A 23,652-nucleotide genomic window follows, 5' to 3' on the forward strand; every position below is an offset into this window, starting at 1 on the left:
ATTTTATCGATTTGTATGATATTCTGAACTGACCTATCTCGGGACCAAAAAAATTTATTAATTTATAGTGTTTATTAATTTAACGAGTATTAATTTATAGAATTTTTACTGTATTTGAAATAGTCACAACAATATAGTTTTCAGCAATCATAGTACTGTCCAAAGGATACTTTTAAATTGGAAGAAACAGAACCAACTCTATGAAGTTAGGCACAAGAGGCATTGTCACAACATATTGTTCAACCAATGGACTTGTTTCATATTATATCATGCTTCTTATGAATTCTGTGACTTGTGTGTATTCCGTGCGGAGATGCTTGTGAACTTGGACATGCCATGGTTTATCCTTGGTCACTCTGAAAGGAGGGCACTCCTCAATGAATCAAACGAGGTTGGTGACCTTTCATTCATGTCTCTACCATTTGGATTTGAGAGCTATGATTTTGATAATTGACCTCAATCCTACAAATGTAGTTCTTCGGAGACAAGGTTGCCTATGCACTTGCTCAGGGTTTGAAAGTGATTGCTTGTGTTGGTGAGACTCTTGAGCAGCGAGAGGCTGGGTCGACCATGGATGTTGTGGCTGCCCAGACTAAAGCTATTGCTGGTATGTATATTGTCAAACACTTTTATCTCTTTTTGCTGTTTTAGTTTGTTCTCTTTGACACTGTGAGCCTGTTATCATGATATTAGTTCTCGTTTCTACTCGCTCTACGTGCATAGCTACTTTAGTAAGGCAATACATGGTGACTTTAACTTATGGGCAATTGTCAATAATAGCACCTTTTGAAGTTTATATCTCAAAAATAGCACTAGAAGGAGAAAGTCACAAAAATGACATTCATTAAAGGGTAAAATATCTCTAATACCCTTGGTTTAAAATTAAATAAACAAACAAAAATAAATAAAAATAAATAAAATAAAAATAAAATAAAAATAAAAAAAATGAAAAAAAAAAAAAAAAATTTATAGTTTCAGATTATATGCTTTCAGATTCGAAATTTTTATAATTTTTTTTTGAAATTTTTTTTTTCGAATTTTTATTTTATTTTTTTTTCAAATTTTCTTTTTATAATTTAAAAATACTTTTGAAACTGATTTTAAAATTTTTATTTTTTTATTTTAGTATTTATTTTTCATAAAATTTTAAACCCTAATTCCAAAACCCCATCTCTTAACTCTAAACCCTAAGGTTTGGATTAATTAACCCAAAGGGTATAAGTGTATATTTACCTCTTTAATGAAACCTATTTTTGTGACTTTGAGCCTTGAGTGCTACTTTGGGAACAAAAACTTGGTTTGGTGCTATCCTAGTCTTTTTCTGTTAACTTATCCATACATTGCATTTACTATACTTTGTTAATATTTATTTCCAAATAAATATTTTACTGCCCATTTTCTTACAAAGACCTTCTCTTTGTTGGTAATGGCAGATCGGTGTCGAACTGGTCAAATGTTGTCATAGACTATGGACCAGTGCTGACCATTTGAACCGGAAGCTACCCCAGCTCAAGCTCACGAAGTAAGTTATTATCTATGTGTGTGAGCAGTGAAGCGTTATTGCTTATTGATATGAAAACTCTCTCTCTCTCTCTCTCTCTCTCTCTCTCTCTCTCTCTCTCTCTCTCTCTCTCTCTCTCTCTCTCTCTCTCTCTCTCTCTCTCTCTCTCTCTCTCTCTCTCTCTCTCTCTCTCTCTCTCTCTCTCTCTCTCTCTCTCTCTCTCTCTCTCTCTCTCTCTCCCTCCTTATGTACATGATGAGCTAAGGAAATGGCTTGCAAAGAACGTGGGTGAGGATGTCGCTGCTACAACCCACATCATTTATGGAGGTAAATAGTACTTTTATTTGATCTAAATGGCATCATAAAGTTTTTTTGATACTTAGCTTGATTATGCAAATAAATTATCAGGATCCGTGAATAGTGGTAATTGTCAGGAGCTAGATGGTCAGACCGATGTGGATGGTTTCTTGGTCGGTGGTCCTTCTCTAAAGGTACATATATTATGTTCTGATCTCTTAGTTTGTTTCAATCAATACCATTACCTAATGTGTCTTCTTTCACTGTTGCTTTTGCATCCTGAGTTTATCGACATCATTTAAGCTGCGGAGGTGAAGAAAAGCGCTTTCACTAAGCAATCTCAAATCCTTTTGTGTATTCAATCTAAACTCTGATAAAAAATGAATAAGTTGATACAAGCATTATATTACTCTTTGCTTCGGTTGTATGTTGTCTTGAGAACGCAACAAATATCATTGTCTTCGCCAATTTATTTAGCTGTCAAATTACAGTCTCTCCTTTTTAATCTTCCTTAGTGGAGTTGTGTGTTCGATCTTCCTAACGGTCCTAGTTTTGTGTTTTCATGATTTTTGTAAGGTCATGCTATCTTATTAAATGAAAAGAAAAAATAATAACCCAACGTAGACAGTTTTTTTTGGGCATTAATTAAGCCCAAGCCCAGTATAATGTATTAAAACTCAAATCACAAATGTGATGTGTTTTTTCTATTCTAATTTTTTTTTTCATTGATACATGATCAATGCATGTTTGTACTGCTTTCAGTGCGGCGGTAACACAATCACGGTACAAAAAGGTGTTATAACTACTTTTTACTCTGTCGCTGCTTACATGTATCTAGAGACCTGATATAATTAGGCCTAGATATAATGATATGTCATTTGTTCCACTCACACTGCAAAAAGTAAAGTACTGAATGAATGATGAAACTCCCGGTGTCAATGAGTGGGTATTAAGTTTTATTTTTTATCTATCGCTTTATGCATTTTAGTTTATCAAATTTCTAATTTTTGATAGAATATTGGGCAATTGTCAATAATAGCACCTTTTGAGTTTTTGTCTCAAAAATGTTACTAGAAAAAGAAAGTTACAAAAATGACATTCATTAAAGGGTAAAATATCTCTAATACTCTTGATTTAAAATTAAATAAACAAAAATAAATAAAAACAAATAAAATTAAAATAAAAAAAAAAGAAATTTTTTTTATAGTTTCAGATTCGAAATTTTTTATAATTTTTTTTGAAATATTTTTTTTTGATTTTTTCACATTTTCTTTTTATAATTCAAAAATACTTTTTGAAACTGTTTTTTAAATTTTTATTTTAAATTTTTTAGTATTTATTTTTTTTTATTTTATAAAATTTTAAACCCTAATTCCAAAACTCCATCCCTTAACTCTAAACCCTAAAGTTTGAATTAATTAATCCAAAGGGTATAAGTGTATATTTACCTCTTTAATGAAACTTATTTTTGTGACTTTGAGCCTTGAGTGCTAGTTTATGAACAAAAACTTGGTTTGGTGCTATCCTAATCTTTTTCTCTAGAATATTTCTGAATTTCAAATTTATCAATAAAAACGTTTGAGATTAAGGAAACAAAACGACAAGCTCCCAACGAGATCAAGACTAGCAGAATGGGGCTTACCAGTCTCACCCACATGCCCGTTCTGTTCCCGTTTGGACGAAACCAGAGATCATCTACTGCTCTCTTGCGAGTACAGTCAAGAGATTTGGAGGGAGGTACTTCTCAGATGCAGGCCGCCACACACAATGTTCACCAACTGGGCAGAGCTCTTGTCTTGGATCAGAGATACATCATCGAATAAGCTACCTACTCTAAGGAAGATAGTGGTTCATATATTATACCATCAATGGAAGCAGAGAAACAACCTGATTCACAATCAGACATCACTCACGGCTGCAACTGTGTTCTATGGAATTGACAAAGAGATAAGGAACATCATCTCAACAAGAAGACTCAGAAAGCATTTGGGTCCTTTATTGTTATGTGGCTGAGATAATTGTTTTTTGTAGGTTGAATTTTTAGTGATCCGTCTTGCTTTTTTATTTTATTTTGTTAAGATGGTTCAGACTTAAGATTTTTTTTTATAAAATCTTCTATTCATTATATGATATTTACAGTTTAACAGAAAAAAAATGCAAAAAAAAAGAGGAAAAGGCGATTATAATGAGGATATGTACTAATAAAGTATACCGGTTATTTGATAAAAAAAAGTGTCAACATCAGCACATAAATTCAAGCCAATAAAATTATTAGAACATGCCATCTCATCTCAGGTAACAAACATGAATTACATTTGCATGCCAAATCTATCCCTCTTCCCAAAAACCACTAACGCTAACTTTCGTTTGGGATTCAAGGAGTTTTGATCTCGGGCTTTAAATAACTTTACAATGCCTTTGTACTAAAGTTCAATTTCTCTTTCATCCTCCCATCTCACCCTGATCTTCAATTGGATTAATCTAAGGCGACCTTTTGCATCCTTAAATCTCTTGCAATATAATATCACGAATATGTGGATCATGACTCAGCAGGCATGATTCTGACAATTCCTGGTGTAGATCCAAGCTCCACAATGTTAAGCCTTGATGAATCTGAGTCGTCGGATGTTAAACTCAGAAGGTGCGAGCAGCCGTCAGTACTTATCGAGAAGCTAACGAGAGTTGTTGCAGACAGCTAAAGAATGAAGGAGATGTGTTGGAGTTTTTCAGTGGAACAGAGAAAGAGATTGTTAAGATGATAAAGACAGTTATGATGATGAACGTACAAGGCAACCCACCTAGCCAATTTCTAGGTGATATTTCTCCTTTTCTTTGTTGCATTTTAATTTCTTACTCCGACTGCAACCGCTTCTCAACTTATGAATTGTGGTTTAAGCTAGAGAAGCAACACAAGCTCATACACGGCATATTTTCACGTTTGAATCTTTCAAGATTCCAGTCTAAAATCACCTCAGCATCTTGATCCCTACTCTAGATTTTATAATCTAAAATACTTCAATTGTGTTATTATATGGATTGTTACAGCCCTGTGATTCTTTTTTTTTTCACATTTACGTTTTGTTTACAGTATTGTACAGTTTATCTGAAAACACTGGAAATTGATTCATTTAATTGTCTGGCATGAGACACATTTAAGAAAGTCACAGAGTCATCGGGGCTTGGAATTCACAGCTAGCAAGTAGCAAGGAAAAGTAAAGGAAACGTTTTGTACTGAGACTTTTACTCATACCAAATATTTTATACTGTTTATCTTATTTATTTGCAAGGGCTAGTTCAGACTATAAGACAAGGGCATGTTTAACTGTTCGTCAAACTTGAGAGGTGGTTGGATAATATGGTTTTTAATCCTTGCTAGCGGTGGTATGTTGAATTGGAGATGATGTTTTCAAGCGACTTGCAGCCTAAAAGGGATCTATTTAGTAAGATGAATATCCTAATTTTTATATAAGTGCAACATGTTTGTGCTTAATATTCCCCAACTGTTCTGACCTCTCCTCCCCGTTTTGTAGTAGGTGCATTAATGTTTTAGATTTATTGGGCACATGAAGCTCATCGATGAGCATCATCTCCAGAAACGTCCAGTCCTTGACATGATCACGGGGAAGGAGATACACGTACAATTAAAGAGTAAGCAAATTGTATTCCATATTACTACCCAACTTCGTAATGCTTCCATATTAATTTACTCACTCACCATTGAATGACCAAATGCAAGGGCTCAATAGTATATCATGTTTATCCCGGCTGTCTGTAATTGCTTTTAGTTGCTAGCCACTTATTACAACTTCACTGCTTCTGTCATTTTTCTTGTCCTAACCTTTGGATTGTTCCTATATTGTCCCAATGTCCAAACTCACAGGGAAGGTCTGGTTCAGCTCAATGTATTCCTCCAGATTCCAGAGTATTCATTGACGACAAGGTCAGCCGACCCATTCAGTATCTATCTTGGTATGTGCTTCTGCTTTAAAAACTTTCCAATGTTTTCCTTCCACCTGAACAATATATTGTGTTGTAGGCTAGCTGTGCATCATAACGCGTCTGAACTGGTGAATACATCGAAGATATAATGAAGATTGAAACCCTCACAATTGGTGCGATAGTCACATTCGTCAACAATGAATCCGTTCAGGTACAGCCACATTTGACATTTCACTCCCGCCTGAATAGTATACTTACCCCCGAATTGTTTTACTTTTTTTTTTTGCTCTAATAAATGTTGAATGCTTTTTCCTACTGCACAGAGACAGTTGACGATGTCGAAAGAAATCCCGGGTGGTATTACAGAGGGCCAACATCGTTGATGTGAGAATGTTACCGGGGTTGTGAAGTAATGTCACTCACACAGTTACATTGACGAAACTCAATCTACTATTGTGATGTTGCAAAGTATTTTTAGTTCACGAACTCCTCTCTGTTTTTTTTTTTTTGGTAAAACATTTCCGTTATAATTACAGGTTCCGTGCTGAGATATCTGTGTACGACAGTGGTGACAAAGCCAGCTTCGTACTCCTTGGATATGCACGCACTGAACGTACCAGAAGACAAGCTTCTGACTTACTCGACAATTACTTGGGAGGTATCTTAAATTGTGCTTAAACTTCACCTCCCCCACCTATTGAAACTCACGTATAGTATTAGTGAGTTATATATCTCAGGCTAATGGAGAGTTGGTTGGAATTTTTCATGTATCTCCATGTAAAGAGTTCTCAATTTTTCATGAGGTTTTAATTTTTTAAAAGTTAATTAAAGTATCAAAAACCTATGGAAATATACATAATTTCTAAGAAGAAATACAGTTCACGGATGAACCATTTTTCCGAGTATTCAAATGGTCCTCAAACAATATATTATATCCGCGTGACCATCTGATGGAATGCCTTCAAATCTAAGCTTTCAAACTCAATCGTCTGCGCACCACTACACTATCACGCATGGTTTGATGTTTTAAACTGTTTCATTTGAGAAATTTCATATAATTTTTTTATAATAAACACATTTTCATATATGTAGCATATATCTTACATTTTCCATGGTGAAATATTGTACATAAAAGTGACCAAAATGCTTTTAAAATAACCTTAAGCATCCATCATCTCCCATCGGTTTTAGCTTTACCCCCAAATGAGAATATAGACGAACTAGTAGTCGGATTCGGTCCACTATAAAACCTAGCTGAGTCCACAAAGTCCTCAAACTCGCCAGCATTAATATTACCGCTTCCATCATCAAGACACATACTATCATTTGCATCTAAAAAATCTGGCGCAGGGACAACTTCCGGCGACGGGAACTGCTTCTCGAGATACATAACCACTTGTCTCATCGTAGGTCGAACTTCAGGTGAGTTGTTCGAACAAAGAAGGCCTAGTTTGATAACCATAACCACTTCATCTTCATCATACTCACCGTTCAATCTCCTGTCCACAACATCTCTAATGTCTCCACTTTGCCACCTTGACCAAACCCAATCAACCATTACAAGCTCTTCCGGTAACGCATTTGTCTCAATCGGTCTTCTCCCGCAAGCTACTTCCAATAGAAGCGCACCAAACGCATAAACATCAGTGCTTGTTGTTAACTTTCCTGATTTAGTAAGTTCTGGAGCTAAGTACCCAAACGTACCAACCACTCTTGTAGCTCCAGGGTTCGATCCATGCTCATATAACTTAGCAAGACCGAAATCTCCAACACGCCCGTTCATATCACCGTCCAACAAAACGTTTGCGGCTTTAATATCGCGGTGAATAACGGTTTGTTCCCATCCTTCATGCAAGTAGAGTAAAGCAGAAGCAACCCCTTTGATAATTTTGAAGCGTTGGTCCCAAGTCAAGATAACTTTAGGGTTTTCACCGAACAAGTACATGTCTAAGCTTCCATTAGGCATGAAGTCATAGACCAGAAGCAAATCCTGTCGTCTTCGACACCAACCTAGCAACTGAACAAGATTCCTATGCCTGAGGTGACCAATGCTCGAGACTTCAGACATGAACTCCCGTACACCTTGTCTTGACTCGTGAGAGATTCTCTTGACAGCTACAAACTCTTCTGAATCTGGAAGCTTCCCTTTGTATACTTTCCCAAATCCACCAGACCCGAGAAGCTCCTTGTCCGCAAAACCATTCGTAGCTTTTTTCAGCTCTCTATAAGAGAATCTATGCGGACCAAAGTCAAGCTCCCACTCTTCAACTCTGTCTTCATCTTTGACCTTTTTAATACCAAACATAACTGCAGCGACAAGACCCGCTATGACCAAAAGGGAACACGAGAGAGATACCCCTAGGATCAAGCCGGGGCTCTTCTTCTTCTTAAGTGGACGTGGAACCCTAGGGAGAGAGGGTAGAGACAGAGACAAAGCTTCTCCACTCATGTTAAAGTTCCAACCTAAGATGTAATGGGAACTAGCTAGCAAACCGGTCGAAGCAGAGAATCCAACATACATTTCATCTCCAAAGACAGTGGACAGATCTATATTGTAAGAGAGAAGAGACAACTTTGGTTTCTCAGAGAGTGGAGAAAGCTTAACGTCTAACCTTTTCTTGTTTGAATCGTAATCAATCCAAGCTTGAATCACTCTACCACTGTCGAGGAACAGCTCTTTCTTGGTTGAGTTAGGGAGAAAGTAGGCAGCTGGAGTTGAAGCACTTGACTCCAAACTGTTTATATCGATTCCGACATGGTTGTCATTGATGTCCTCAAACTCCAAATCCTTGACGGTATCGAACTCCACAGCGAAGAAGTGGCTAGAGACGTTAGCTCGGCTTGAGTTCAAAATCCCTAAGTACTGGCTAGAAAGAGAGCCTTGGAGATTTGGAGTTGGCGTGATGGTGAAGGCAAGTCCATGACCTCCAAGTGTGACGTACTCTGGAACCATGGCGATTACAAAAGAGGTGGAGAAAGAGAGAGCTCGGTTTTGTCCAGGTGGCTTGAACCGGATTGGTAAGGAGTAGAAGGCGTGACCAATCACGCGACTTGTGTCCGTAGTGAGCCTGATGGCTCCAGTGTTGGCTATCTCTGTAACTCCTGACATGATTAGATTTGGAGAGGCTTTTTTGAAGCCAATGAAAGAGAAGTCTTGTGTTAGAGATGAAGCCAAGTGTGTGAAGAAGATGAGAAGCAGCCAGACGAAGACAAAAGTCTCCATCAACAATGTGTGTTTTAGAGTTTTAGATTCTCTGTAAATTGTTTCCTTGTGTGAGAAGTAAAGAGACTTGTATATGGTTGATGAGCTATGATGTTATAGTTCTATGATATGGTTAGAAAGAGGAAGATTTGATGGTGACAAATGACGATTATGAAAGCATGTGGTGCTGAGAATGATGCTGGTTATTTGGGAACATGTGATTATTTCTATACAGATCACAGTATTATAGTATTCATCAGCAAACTGAACTTACTTCAACTACAATTATACGAGGTTAGTACTATTTACTATATCGATGTTGTTGATATCAGTCGAGATCGTCGGTATTGATTAGTTTAAGCAATGAACAAAGTACTTATACTTTGTAAACAAACGACTTACAACTTTAACTTAATGGATTTCTTATGTACATATACCATCAACAATTAATTATGTATTGATTTGTAACCAAGTGTGCTCACAATTTGTATTATAAGTCTAAATAGTTAACCATTTTTTGGTTATGAACGACGAATTAGAGGTTCTGGCTCGTTGTTTGATGATTTTTAAACTGGTATGTTATGGTTTAAAGAAATCTTTAGCACTATTATTTTCGTTCCTTTTAGTTTAATTTACTGATTGACAATCTATATGTACGTAGGTCCAGAAACAATACATGCAGGAATAATTTTTTTTTTTGCTTCGACGTATTTGATAGTTCTGAAAGTTTTTAAGAAGAGATTGAATTGTTTTTATCACTGATAAAAACAACTCTTTTTTTAAACCCCATTTATAAATTCCTCGGTTAGTAGTCCTTTCGTTTGTATTAAGCATACGTGAGAAATATAATCTTAGATTATATAAGCAGAACTAGTTATACGCACACATTGGAGTAACTCAAACGTATACAGCCTGGTCAAGTAATCAGTAACGTGGCTTCGGCACCAGTGACAATGTCTTGAGCAAGTGCACTTAACCTGATACCAAGAAAACAGCTTTATATACTTTCACCATTCGATAAATTTGATCAGATTAAATATCATAAAAGTATTGTGACACGCATTTCTATATAGATGAATTGTGTGAACGATTCATCCACTTGACATTGAAAATTATTGAAATGCATGCAGAATTTCAGAAAAGTTGTAGACAATATTCTTGGATAGGCAACAAAATCAAAAGGTCAATAAATCAAATAATAAAGCGATCGAAAGCAAAATGGGAGAAGTCTATATGTTCCGGAGACTATTGGCTTTCGTTCAAAACAAAAGATATGGTTGTTGCAAAGAGATTGATTAAGATGATAAATAACAGATTAACAAAATAATAATAAAAAAAGATTTACGATGATTATAGTGATGACTAAGTCAGACAAATATTCAAATGATGAATAACAGATTAGTAAAAAACACAAACTAAACTAATCAGCCTCAACAAGAGTTTGAAGAAATGATTCGAACAATGTTTAAAACTATTAAAAGGCCTAAAGAACTCGAAAGATCAATAAGAATCACACTTATCAACATTAAGAAAGGAATGATAATCAAATGCTTTTCAATGTAGAAGCCACACACCATATCTCTTAAAAGACAAAAGCTCAGGTTTTTAAACATCAAAGCTCTAAGGTAATTCTACAATCAGCTAACTTCATAAAGCTATCCGCGATCAAAATAATCAGTCAGAAAGACCAGTAGTCACCACCACAAAACAAACAACTAGCTAAATGTCATCTCATTACCCGCACAAAATTGAAAACTTTTGAGAGCTTAATAAACATAAGTCTATTCTTCCTAATAATTCCAACAGATGGAAACCATAACCACCCCAGCCAAAAGAACAATGCCACCATCACCTATCTAATTATCAGTATGAAGGAGGAGCACGAGGCGGAGGAGCACCCCAAAACACGTCGTGTTGAGCCATTTGGTGACCATTTGGTACAAAGTTAGGAGTCATATTATACATCGGCTGCATCGACCCTTCAGTTCCATCATTCCCACTCTTGTTATCATCATTCTCTTTCTCCTTCGCTTCTTCTACTTGTGGTTGTTGTTGCTCATCTTCAATAGGTAACCTTTCGAAACTAGCATTGCAAAACGTAGCAGCGATCACAATAACTGGTCCAGATGCAATAAGCGGTCCAGCGACTCCACCTCCCAAGACTTGACCCTGAGCTCCAGCTAAGTAAATGGTCAAACCAGCAGCTGCAGCCGGAGAACCAGAAGTGGGAAGAAAAGCACCGCACATAGACAAGATCTCAAACTGACCACGAAGAGACACAACTCCTCCAGATGCAGCAGGCTGACGCAGAGTGACATTAGTGACCAAACCGCTACCGCTGAGAACAGAAACGCCTCTCCCGCGTCTACGAGCAAACGCGTTTAAGCTTTCCGCCACGTCAGCACCCGTGGCGATCTCGAGGACATGGCTTTGCAGCGAGTTGGGGCTTTCTTTGGCGACAACCACTGGGTTCTTGGGCTTGTTCTTGGAACCAGGAGGTCTACCCCGCGGACGTCGACCCGTAGACCCGGATCCAGATCCATGTTCGACGGCGGGTAACTCGTCCTGCTCCTCTTGGCTGTTCTGAGTATGAGTGTTAGGGCTTCCACTGTTGTTGGTGAAGTCATGGTCCAATCTTGGATCCGACCGAGTCATATTCGGGTTATTGCTGCTTCTGTGATGCAAAGACGGAGCTGATGACGTCACAGGACTCTCCACTCCTTCTATCGCAACGTTCCCTACCCACCAAGGATTCGCCATTGATTTACTTTTTTTTTTCCTTCTATCCAGTAAAAATAAAATAAATACCTTTTTCGTGACTTTCAGACAAGAAACTATTATTACAAGAGAGGGAAAAAATCCAAAAACCTTATCTTAAAACTCTAGATTGCATCTTTAACCAAGTTTAAACCAACATGTTGCATGAATCAGACACACGAGACATGGGACATCATTTGTTCTTTATCATATACGTACCTGACTAAAAAAGGGCACCGAAAATAAAAAAATCAGATCTATAACACCAAGAAAAAAAAAATAAACCCATAAACATAAAAATCCAAATTTTATTTTACAATCGAAAATATAAACTTAATGTAAAATCATTTAAAGGAAGTACCTTTGTGTTATGTTGTTTCTTCTTGTAGAGAGAAAGATAAACCCAAAGATTTGTCTGAGGGGGCAAAGATTTGTACTTGAAAGTAGTAAGAACTTTCTCACCGTCTCTTTCTATTTCGTACTTTGGAAAATATAGGCGTGTGCGTACGTTAGTTAAAAGGACTTTTAGTGGGGCGTACGATAAGGAGTTATGGTGGATGATGAGTTGTGATTTTGATTAGAAGCGGACCAAGCGGTCCTCTCTCTCTCGACCAGAGCCGTCCTTTTGGACCATTGAACATTTAGGTGGTCGTGCAAAAGTTTGAGCGAGCTTCTCTAGACACGCCTTGTCTCTTCTAACACACCAGGCCTGGATTGCTCATTTTTGTGGACCTACTTAGGAAATTACTAAATTTCCCCTGATATCAATTGTCAATTTTTAGATCCATATTTGGTAACAAGTTTTCTGGTTTGATGGTGGAAGATCAGCTGTAGAAAAGGAGAAAGAAAGTTGACTTTAGCTTCGATTGGACTAAAAATTTTAAAATTAATTTTCAGGCTTTCAGCCACGTATTATTTAGAATTGTTTCAGCCACGTATTATTTAGAATTGACATCTTATATATTTTCTTTTCTTTTGAACAACTGACATCTTATATATATATATATATATATATATATATATATATATATATATATATATATATATTAGTAATATAGGGTGTTGTAACTTTTGACTATAGTATAATCCGTCTCTATATTGTGATTACATGATAAAAAATTTTGTTGTAATAAAAAACAGAATAGCAGAATCTATAGTACGTTTGACCTTATAAATATTTTAAGCATATTTGTTGTATGTTACGAGTTTAGTTGGTACAGACTTTGTTGACAAATTTTATTATTGGTGGATGCTTTAATAAAAAGTAATGTTAATTATGAAGCCTGTCAAAAGTTCTAAAAGTCTGATATATGACCATATCCAACAATAATAATAAACTAGATTTTGACCCGTGCAACCGCACGGGTGTTTGTTTTCACTTTTCTATACATAAATTATTGTTTTAGAACATAAGTGGTATATATTTTTAATGTTAATCATGTACTTAAATATTTATATAACTATTTCAAATACAATAATTTTATAATTTACATGTTATAATTAATTAATTATTTAAACCTTATGTATTTGCCACTTCTTATTATATATTTATTTTATTGTATTTGCATTTAGTTATTAAGCAAATTAATATATTCATAAGAAAATATATTTAAAAAATATTTTGTATTTAATTTATGCTAAATTCTGACCCGTATTTCAAATCTGAATTTATTTTTACCAATATTTTTATGCTTATTCATTTTAGATAATTTATTATTGTATATATAAAAGTGTAAGATATTTTAATTTTTATACATGTATTATATAGTTTGTTAATTTTAAGCCGTTCTATCATCATATTATATTTTAAATAAATAGTTTATATTTATGAAAATAAAATTTATAAATTTATCAATTGAATATAATTTTATCATATCTATTTTAATATAATAATTATATTTTAACATGATCATGAATATAAAAGTAGACAAAATATGATATAATTTATTTATTTTCATTTATAAACGATAACTTAAAATACATTAAGTTATTGTTTAAATATTACACAGATTTATTAGAATTTTTAAAATATAATATATAAATATATATTATATTTAAAATGAAAATATATTATGATTAAAGTAGTTACAAAGATTTTATATTATTAACTTTAAAGAAATACATGATAATTTTTATACATGTATTATATAGTTTGATAATGTTAACCCATCTTACCAACATATTAGATTTTATTTTTGAACATAAATATTTTATAATTACGAAAATAAAATATATAAATATATAAATTTAATACAATTTTATTATATTTAGCTCAATATAATAATTTTAATTTAATATGATTGATTATGATTATATAATAACTAAAATATTATAGATTTTTTTATTTTTCATTTTATATAACTGAATATATTAATGTATAATAATATTTTAAACTAATTTCGAAATTAGTGAAAATATTTAAATATAATTTCGAAAATGAAGATCTTGTAAAAATCTTTTTAACAGATTTGTTAGAATTTTAAAGTAAATATATTTATATTTAAAATGAAAAGATATCAAAAGATACTATGATTAAAATATTTTAAAAATTATATTTATTATTAGTCTGAATTAAAATATAGTATGAATTTCTATGAATAGGTCCATTAGGTCCATTTTTAAAAAAAATCACACATGAATCAAGGTTGTGACTTCTGTTTTAATATATAAGATTAGGTGTGATTTCAAAAATATTAATAATACTAAAAGTAATGAATTTGGTCTCACTTCTTTAATGAAGTGAATAAAAAGGAGGCCACCACCGGCTCCAATGGCCACTATAACGGAACACTACATTTATATCAATACATTTAATTAATATACCTACCTCTATATGTGTCTTTTTTTTTTTTGAAACACACCTCTATATGTGTCTATTAGTTGATTATGTAGTTTCTTTGTCACCGTTTTAAATGTGATTAGTGCAGATACAAAGGACCAGGGGCGAAGCTACAGTTTAAAAGACGTGCACGTGCACTATTCATAGTTTTGAATCCACAAAATTTATGGTAAAAGCAGTTAAACGAAGTAGATCGAGCAAATCATGCATGAAAGATGCCGATCTTGCAAAAAATATATAGATCAAGCATAACAAGTAACTTTATAAATTATCCTTGGCAAAAACAGTTCAAAAATAAAAGTCATATATTAAAACAATAAAAATTACACTAAAATTTCAAACACATTATATATAAACAATACATAAACAAAAATAAAATAATTTAATGAAATATATTTTGATTTGTCCATAACGTATCTGTAATATTATATGTAATCTTAAGTGTGTTATAACAACTTTTATTATCTTATAAATTTTTTTGTAAATTTTTAACTATATTTATATGCATAACATGAAAATATAAGTTGTATACATATAATTATAAATAAATATATATATAAGAATAATTATAATTTATAGGATAAAACTAATCTATAAGAAATAGTTTCATTGTTGACAAAAAAAGAAAGAAATAGTTCATTATATTATTTCAACTTTGACTAATGCAGGAAAAAATATATTATAAAAATGTTTAAAGATAATAAATAATTTAAATAATATTTACCACACTCAAAACTAAAATAAAACCACAAAAAGATGACTATAGAAAAGGACAAGAGAAAAAAGATTATCATTTCTGCTAGGTATTATATTTAGACTAAAAAAGAATTCTCACACCTCAGTGGAAGATTTGGACGCACTGTCAACACTTTTTTTTTTTTTTTTGGTCTAACGCACTGTCAACACTTCTTCAAGTCCCTCTGGTTGCAGGAACCGTGAACCGTGGTAGTGATGTTATAGGTGCGGGTATGACGGTCAATGACTGGACTGCTTTCTGTGGTTCAGACACAACCGCAACAGAGCTCTCTATTATAGACATCATCTTCAAGCTAAGGGAAGCTCATCCTAGCTCTATTGTCGACGAGATGAGAAAGTCTTTGATCGATACCTATGTTTAAAAATGATTTTGTTACAATTTTTTTATCATTCTCTTAACACACATTCTCTTAACAATACAAAATTTGTGTGTTTGTATGTGTTTTTGTTACGTATATTTTAAGAACTTATGAGTATACATGGTATTTCTAAAGTTGAATCTTATGTGTAAAACTAAAGAGATTTGTGTCCCAGGAACAAATTTTTTTAAATAAAATTACAAAATCAATGAAAACTAAACTTTTTGAATAACAATAGATTTTACGTAGAATTTAAAATTTCATAAACCAATAACAAAAGATTCTAAGAATTGTTTTAAAATCCATAAGCCAATTAAGAGGAAATCTCTAAAAAGTTTAAAATCATCGAGAATTCGGTCACCAATAAACGCTCCTTAAATACAATATATTTTTTGTGATAACCCATAAGTCAAATAAAAAACATGTCTATGATAAACGGCCCCCGATATTCTCTCCACACTAACATGTCCACGGTAATATATATCATTGGTAATCTTTCCGCACATAATTTTTTTCAAAAAAAGATAACTTACAAAAAAAGTTGCAAAAAAAAAAAAGATAACTTACACAGAATACCATGTCCACATGGTTGGTCAGAACTCATATAATGTTTTTTTTTTCCTCAAAACTTATCATATAATGTCGTGTCGCTAAAAAGGGTGAGATATGCAACAAAAACAAATTCAGGCTTAAGAAAGTAAACATTCGACTCATGGTAGAAAAGGATTCAACCTAAAGAAGTACATGTCCTTCAGTAAAATTTGAGTGTTGTGGTACGTGTTCCTAGAGACCCCCGACAATACCTAATTAGATATTTTCTTCAACATTCCTTAATTTCTAAAGAGAATTACCTAGACACCTATATTGTCCACCACCTCACCCGAGCAAAGATTCCATTTGAGCGGATTGAATGTCAGTGTACACAAAGAAAATAAGCTCTTGTTTTTTTTCCATACCCATCAAGGATAACAGATCCAGAGGTGAAGTGTTTTCTTTGGCCGATCTAATTTTGTGTGCGAGCTTTGATGTTGACATACGATTTTGACGAGTGCGGCTTTTCGATTCACGAAAGATATCATTCTTCGCATCATAAAGTGATCTCACCTTAAATCTACAATTTGAAGAATCACAGTAGTAAAAAAATGGAAAATGAGTAAATCTGTACAAAGAATGTCATAAGTTTTCTAGCGATCGAACAAACCGTGAGAGAAAAAAAAGAAAGAGAAGATATAGTAAAAAAAGAGAAAATATTGGTTTGTTTCATTTTTAGCCAAACAATTATTTTAAATATATTTTATTTCTTAATGTTCATGTGGGTATTGAAATAGGGATAATTTGTAAATTACTTTATTAATAGTTTGAAATTTGAAAATTACACCATCTATTTTATTTTTTAAAAACTACACTTTCCTAAATGTGAATTGACATTTTTTGCCCAGATGAGATTTCAGTAACTGAAATATAAATTCGAAACTAAAAAAAATAATATTATTATATTTATTTATGTTTAAGATAAATATGTATTTTTGGATAAATATTTTATTTTACTATTTAAAATTTTACAATAACAAGGATATTATAGCCGAACGTAGGAATTATATTGAAACTATAATTATGGAAAAAAATCATCACTTGTTATTCAAGAACAGAGAGGACAAGGGAGAGAGCAATTTCCATAGCAACATACGAAAGTAACATGTTGTAGTTTTTTTTTTGTTGCTGTTATTAATTTGAATTGGGAAGAAATAAGCAGTGTCTTGTGGAGGAAGCAACATCATGTTTAAACAAGGATGTTTTTGGAAAGTTTCCTGCATCTTCATGGTACCATTCTACAAACATTACAACAAAAAGAGATAAATAAGGCTGAGAAAAAAGGAAACCAACTCCTGTAATTCATAGTCTATCAAGCCGCATAAACGACACTTACGCCAAACTTGAACATAAGCGGAGTTCTTCAAAGGTATAGAACATCTATCTCTCCAGAACTTATTGATCTGTTCATCACCAGGCTTTTCTTGATAAGAGGAGTTCATTCTGCCAATAGCTGGAGCACCTTTCTTTTCTCTTATATCTTATGGAATTTTCATGTCTTGCTTTAAATTTTTTTTCGGAAATTCATAGACAAAAAAACACAGGTTTCCAGACAGTACTTGCCTCCACTCAGCAAAATCACACAGCAAAACCACAATTGTATTTGCTTCTACTCGCGCAGAGAGAAGCATCAAGTGAAATAGTCAAAGTGTTAGACGTATCGGGTGTGACCAGCAAAAGTCGACCTAAGACAACAGTTCGAAACGTTCTACACTTATACGGTTTTGTATAGACTAGCGTTAGCGTTGTATCACGAAGACATTGTACCATAGTTGAGACGTTCTAAATCATTACCCAACCTATTTATACCAAAATCTTCATGAACCATATGCACCATATCTTCAAACTTCAAACCTTCTTTATTGGTAAATAATTTACCTCCTTTTTTGTATTCACCGTGAAATTCCATGATTCTTTATTCATCTTCCTCTCTCCAAAAACTCCAGTTATATGCAGCATGATTTTCCTAAAAAAAAAACCATTTAAAATAAAATAGAAGCAGAAAGAGAAAGTGAAATATAATTCATGAATTAACAAAACCTCTGAATGAGATCAGAGGAAGAAAAAAATTCTTTCAAACATGGAGGGTAAGGAGAAGAAGAAAACTAGACTTGTCTCGAAGGTTTTTTTTTCAGAAATATAAAAAGTTCAAAATATATAAAAAATAATATTGTCTGGATATTCTAAAGATTTCTTTTTAAAAACATCTTATGTTTGTTAAAACCGTTACTTTGAGTATAAAATAATTATGATGATAAATAATTAAGAAATATTGAGATTGGGAAATTTAGTAAATTTATAAATACCAAAGTGTATTTTTCTAAAAAAATAAACAATGGTGTAGTTTTCAAATTAATATTTTATTTAAGTGTATTTCTCCAATTTTTCCCATTGAAATATGTAGTTGGTAAATAGTTATTTTTTAATAGACATAGATAAGAAGGCATGTTAGGGATTCGACCAAAAAAAAAGAAGGCATATATCAGGGTTTTCCAATGGTGAATGTTGTAGGAAAGTGGCTAAGTGAACAAGAGTGTCTTAAAGTGTTAAAGATCTTAACGAAAGTCCTTATTTTGTAATTTCCTCTTATTTTAAAACCTTTTAAGTTTTAACATAAAATTCGTTAATGTCAATTTCCCTCGTTTACCTTTAAATTGTCGTCAAATACTCAAATGTGGATGAAAATAGTTAAATAAAAATATTGTGTTATAACTAAAAAAAAAACTAAATATTTTTAATAATAAAAAATCAATTAAAATAAATAGTAAGCCCTTCAATTATATTTTGAACGAATCAATCCTTTAACTCAACATCTATTAAATGTCAATCTTCCAGTGTATATAGTGTCTTCAAATATTGATGAAAACAACTAAATGAAAAGTTTATTAATGCTTCCATATTAGAAAGTCTGGGTTTCGAATCCAAGACAGAATCCTGTGAATTAATAGAAAAAAGACATACAATAAATTTGTAACATGGCGCAAAAATTAATATCAAGCGTAGATTCGATAGGACGGCTCAGTTGATGCAGTCTTGCATAAATCCTCATAAGCATATAGAATTATCGGTTATAAAGTCGTCTGTAATATTTCTTATAGTTTGTAATAACCTAATTATCCAGGTTGAAATTACTTGATGATTAGTTTATTGTATATTTGAGTATATAATCATTAAAGTTCTGGTGCTTTCTAAATATTTCGAGAACCATATTTATCAGTTTTGTGTACAGAGAAACATCTCTTCGTCAAGTCTAGCTCTGGCCATTTCTAATGAAACATTTACCACATACTCTGTAAGAGGTGGCAAATTATTCACCTCTCTAGTGGACTATAAATCAAAAGAAGCTCTCGCATTGTTAATGAAACATTTGCCATATTCATCAGTTTTGAACATTTGCCACCTCATTAGAAAAAAATATTCATATTTATAATATATTTGAACTTTTGATTTATGGGGACTTATAAAAAGTAACAAAAGTTCTCTAGTGTTTTTTTCTGTTGATTGAAATATAATTAGTTGTATAGGTAATGATGTTTTTATTTAGAATATATAAATTTCATGTTTCAGCGGTACCGGTCTGTCATGCATTGACGTTAAATGTTTCTTAATCTTTGTGCACAAGTCTACAACGACAATTAAAATAAATCGCATGGAATAATATATAGGCGTTCATTTTTTATTTGTTTCAACACCCCCACCCCACAAAAAAAATTTCAAAACTTGTCCTTCTCTTCGTACTTGAATAATATCAACCTCTTCATAGTAAAAAAACATAAATTTCATTTACATAAATCATAGACTGAAGCAGATTACCTTAACGAATTTCAAATTGAATTGTTTATTCATTTTTTGGCAACAAATTTTTTATTCATTAAAAATATTTCTTATGATACATTTTTAGTTGTAAGTTTTATTACTAAACACCATATTATAAAATAAAATTATATAAAATAAAATTATGAGAAATTTTCATGTTTATCTTATTATTGGTATCATTATTCAACGTTTACCTTTATTAAAGTGACATTTTCAAAAATGTCTTCTTCATTAAGATGCAAAAAACTCTTATACTCTTGCTTTATATATAATAAATAATTATTTAAATAAATAAAATTTATTTATACTTTTCCAGTTATAAATTTTCAAATTCAAACTTTTTATAATTTTTTTTGAATTTTTGAATTTTTTTGTTTCAAATTTTATTTTTGAAATTAGAATATTATATTTGAAACTATTTCTATAAATTTAAAAAAATTAAGTATTTATGTATATATATTTATTAGAATCTTAAACTCCACATTCCAAAACTATATCCCACCCCTTCAACTCTAAACTATAAATCTAGATCATTAATTAAATCTAAAGTTATAAGTGTCTTTTAGCTCTTAAAATGAGGATAAAACTGATTAAGGTAAACATGAAAATTGGTATTATAAATGTGGTATTTTATGCAATTTTATTAAAATTATATCAAATTTATTAAATATAAATTGGAATAATTTGTAATAAACATATTATTATATTCAGAAAATTATTTATTAATTTAATTTTCCGTATCCGGTTTTAACTTTCGCATTGGATCACCACCTACTTTACATTTAGGCTCCGACTAGTAACTTTTCTGAAAAGAGGAGGAATGAATAGAAAAGGAATCTAGAGGAATAAAATAGTGGAAATGAAAAAGAATGTTTGTTCCTTCTCAAATTTATCAAGAAATAATTTTATTCTTTATTCCTTTACAAAAAAAAGGGATGAGAAGGAATGAGAAAAATTTGTTTCCTAATTTATGAAAAAAAATAAATAATTTGTAACTCTAGAGGAAAGCAATAAGCATTTCCACGTCGATGAACACATATCAAATACATGCATTCAACGTAACATTCGTATTACTATGTAGTCATCCATTATATTTACATTTTGTTAATATCTATAAATAGGGAACCAAGTTCATTCTAACAACCCACTCCACACAATTTACACTGCAATGGCTTTCTCTAATAAGCCTCATTGCATATTGATTTTTATGATCTCATTTTTCATTTTTACTCTTTTTGTTTCAGCGTTGGATGTCTCAGATGTTGTGGCGGAAGCACCAGCACCAGGACCAGGATCAGGCGGTGACAGCTTCTTTCCTCTATCAAAAAAGCATGTTATAATCCACAACGTTGTAAAGAACAGACAAACTCTGAATGTACATTGCAAATCTGATGACGATGACTTGGGGTTGATCCATATTCCTTGGAATCATTACTGGGGTTTCCGATTTCGTGTTAACATTTGGAGCACTACAATGTTTCGTTGCCATTTTACGTGGTACGGAGGGGGATCTCACCTTTTTGTAATATTCGACCCATGGAGAGACGATGATGAATTTGCAAAGTATCCAGCCTGCGATAAATGTCTTTGGCAGGTGAGAAGACAGGATGGAGACGAAGCTATATGTCGCATAGGGGCACGAGGTTCAGACCCTTATTGTTTCCCATGGCTCGATAATGTGTAAGAAAAAGAAAAGATTGTTGTTATTACTATGTCTAATCTAAGAAAATGTTACCATCGTAATAGATTATAATAAAATAATATGATTTATAAATATTTCTTTAAAACATGGTTTTACTTGACCGTTGATGCTAAAACATTGTAGAGAAAATTAAAGAATATAATGAGGTCGGCGGTTTCCCATCCAAAGAACAAGTGGTTAAAAACCATTAAAAACACAAATATCAATAATGGTGTAGAAATTTTGAAGAATCAGATGGGTAGAGCTAGAGTTTCCCATCCGAAAAATATTGCTACTATCATAGTGAAGAATGAATCAAAGGCACAGTACCATCTTTAATTTTTGGAGAAATCCAAATGAGTTTTGGGTGTTATATATTTATATAATGAAGTGTAAATGGCCAAGGCTCAATTTGGGTTGCTGTTTTTCTTGTCAAATGCATTTCATATGGTAAACGTTTACTTAGTGATGCCTATCGTTTCTGAGATTTCGCAGGCACTGGCTATGCAATGGACAAAGCCTCCTAGGGGATGTTAATTTGGCTAATCTTGAGCTGATCATACCCTCTACAGGTCCATCAAAAACCCTTCTTCGTACAGAAGGGATGCTAGTTGCACTTGGTATATCATATAATTGGTTTATCTTTTTCTATGTGGGATGGTTATACTCTGGAACCCCAGCATGTTTTTAACTAGTGTCGTAATATACTTAATAAATTTGGCATGAAGTCAGCCACAAATTAAAATTTGTCCCAGCATGTTTTTAACTAGTGTCGTAATATACTTAATAAATTTGGCATGAAGTCAGCCACAAATTAAAATTTGTCCCAAACTAGCTAAATTATCATATTCTTAAGTTTGCAAATTTAAGTTCTATAATTCAAAATATATAGTTCAGGTGATATCCTTACTACTCACTTAGGTCTAGGTATGTTCTGCCACTTGGTGGGTAATCTTTTTTTATATAGTCTCAATTTAGCCGAAAAAACAAACTAAGTGAAAATAGTAGGGGTGTTCAATCCGGATATCGGTTCGGTTTCGGTTCGGTTTTTTCGGTTTTTGGTATTTCGGTTAGTAAAATATAACTACCATTCTAAATCCATATTTACTTCGGTTCGGTTCGGTTTATATACCGTCGGTTTTCGGTTTATTCGGTTTTATACCAAAAAACATAATTATTTTGTTTGAGATCATATTATATGAATTTTAGAATCATATTGTCAACACAGTCATTTATTAAAAATATATTACATGTTCAAATAGATGAACAAAAAGTAAAAATGCTTCTACCATCAAATAAAATAATCAATTCTATAACTAAAATCAAAGCTTGAAATTTTGAAAATAAAAATATGAAACAAAACAGAAACATAAAAGAAAAGTTTTTCCACTCTTCCATATTTAGTGTTCATTAAAGTCATGCTTTTTCAATTGAAAATTTTCCATTAATTATTGTCCATCAAATTTATAATCTTCATATTAATTAAGTGAAGACTAAAATAAATAAAAAAGATCAAAAAAAAGACTTAGAAAATAAGATGTATGAATTGCGATGTATTTTATTTAGTTATAGTTCAAGTGTTTTACAAATTAAGGTTTTTTATTACTATAAAATTATGGTAATAGTTATTAACACAAATTTAACTTATGTAACAAATAGATTTTCATGTATTGTTTTAAAATAGATACATATTTACATGTTTCTACTTTTAATCGGTTTTTTTCGGTTTATTCGGTTTAATCGGTTATATACCAAACCATATCCAAATCCTACGGTTTTTATAAAATTATATCCATTCGGTTTATATGGTATATACCAAAACCAAACCATATTGTCTATTTCGGTTCGGTTCGGTTCGGTACGGTTCGGTTTTACCATATTGAATAGCCCTAGAAAATAGTGTTTTAAAAAGAG

The 23,652-nt window shown here is 32.4% G+C and overlaps 3 protein-coding genes across 8 annotated transcripts; 1 reads left to right on the forward strand and 2 right to left on the reverse strand.

Moving 5' to 3' along the window:
- Positions 1-313: 313 nt before the first annotated feature.
- Positions 314-4,497, forward strand: LOC125575440 (triosephosphate isomerase, cytosolic-like). The gene is made up of 5 exons (XM_048735551.1): positions 314-391; positions 475-607; positions 1,910-1,992; positions 3,388-3,535; positions 4,352-4,497. The coding sequence occupies exons 1-5, from the start codon at positions 314-316 to the stop codon at positions 4,495-4,497; spliced, it is 588 nt and encodes a 195-aa protein (XP_048591508.1).
- Positions 4,498-6,273: 1,776 nt separating this feature from the next.
- LOC106357450 (L-type lectin-domain containing receptor kinase S.4) lies at positions 6,274-9,504 on the reverse strand. Its single transcript, XM_013797120.2, has one exon. It carries the CDS (start codon positions 8,958-8,960, stop codon positions 6,909-6,911), a length of 2,052 nt encoding a protein of 683 aa, XP_013652574.2. The 5' UTR covers positions 8,961-9,504; the 3' UTR covers positions 6,274-6,908.
- Positions 9,505-10,476: 972 nt separating this feature from the next.
- On the reverse strand, positions 10,477-12,470 carry LOC106352895 (AT-hook motif nuclear-localized protein 15). Of its 6 annotated transcripts, none has more exons than XM_013792547.3 (3): positions 12,058-12,470; positions 11,808-11,915; positions 10,477-11,677 (listed from the first exon to the last, which is right to left on the reverse strand). In XM_013792547.3, exon 3 carries the CDS (start codon positions 11,592-11,594, stop codon positions 10,803-10,805), a length of 792 nt encoding a protein of 263 aa, XP_013648001.2. In that variant the 5' UTR covers positions 11,595-11,677; positions 11,808-11,915; positions 12,058-12,470; the 3' UTR covers positions 10,477-10,802. The 6 variants fall into 6 exon arrangements, with proteins under 6 accessions (XP_013648001.2, XP_022544642.2, XP_013647995.2 ...); XM_022688921.2 differs by having other exon boundaries at positions 11,808-11,919; XM_013792541.3 differs by having other exon boundaries at positions 10,477-11,721; positions 12,058-12,467.
- Positions 12,471-23,652: the final 11,182 nt, after the last annotated feature.

This window comes from Brassica napus, chromosome A7, assembly GCF_020379485.1.
Source record: "Brassica napus cultivar Da-Ae chromosome A7, Da-Ae, whole genome shotgun sequence".
Taxonomy (NCBI): domain Eukaryota; kingdom Viridiplantae; phylum Streptophyta; class Magnoliopsida; order Brassicales; family Brassicaceae; genus Brassica; species Brassica napus.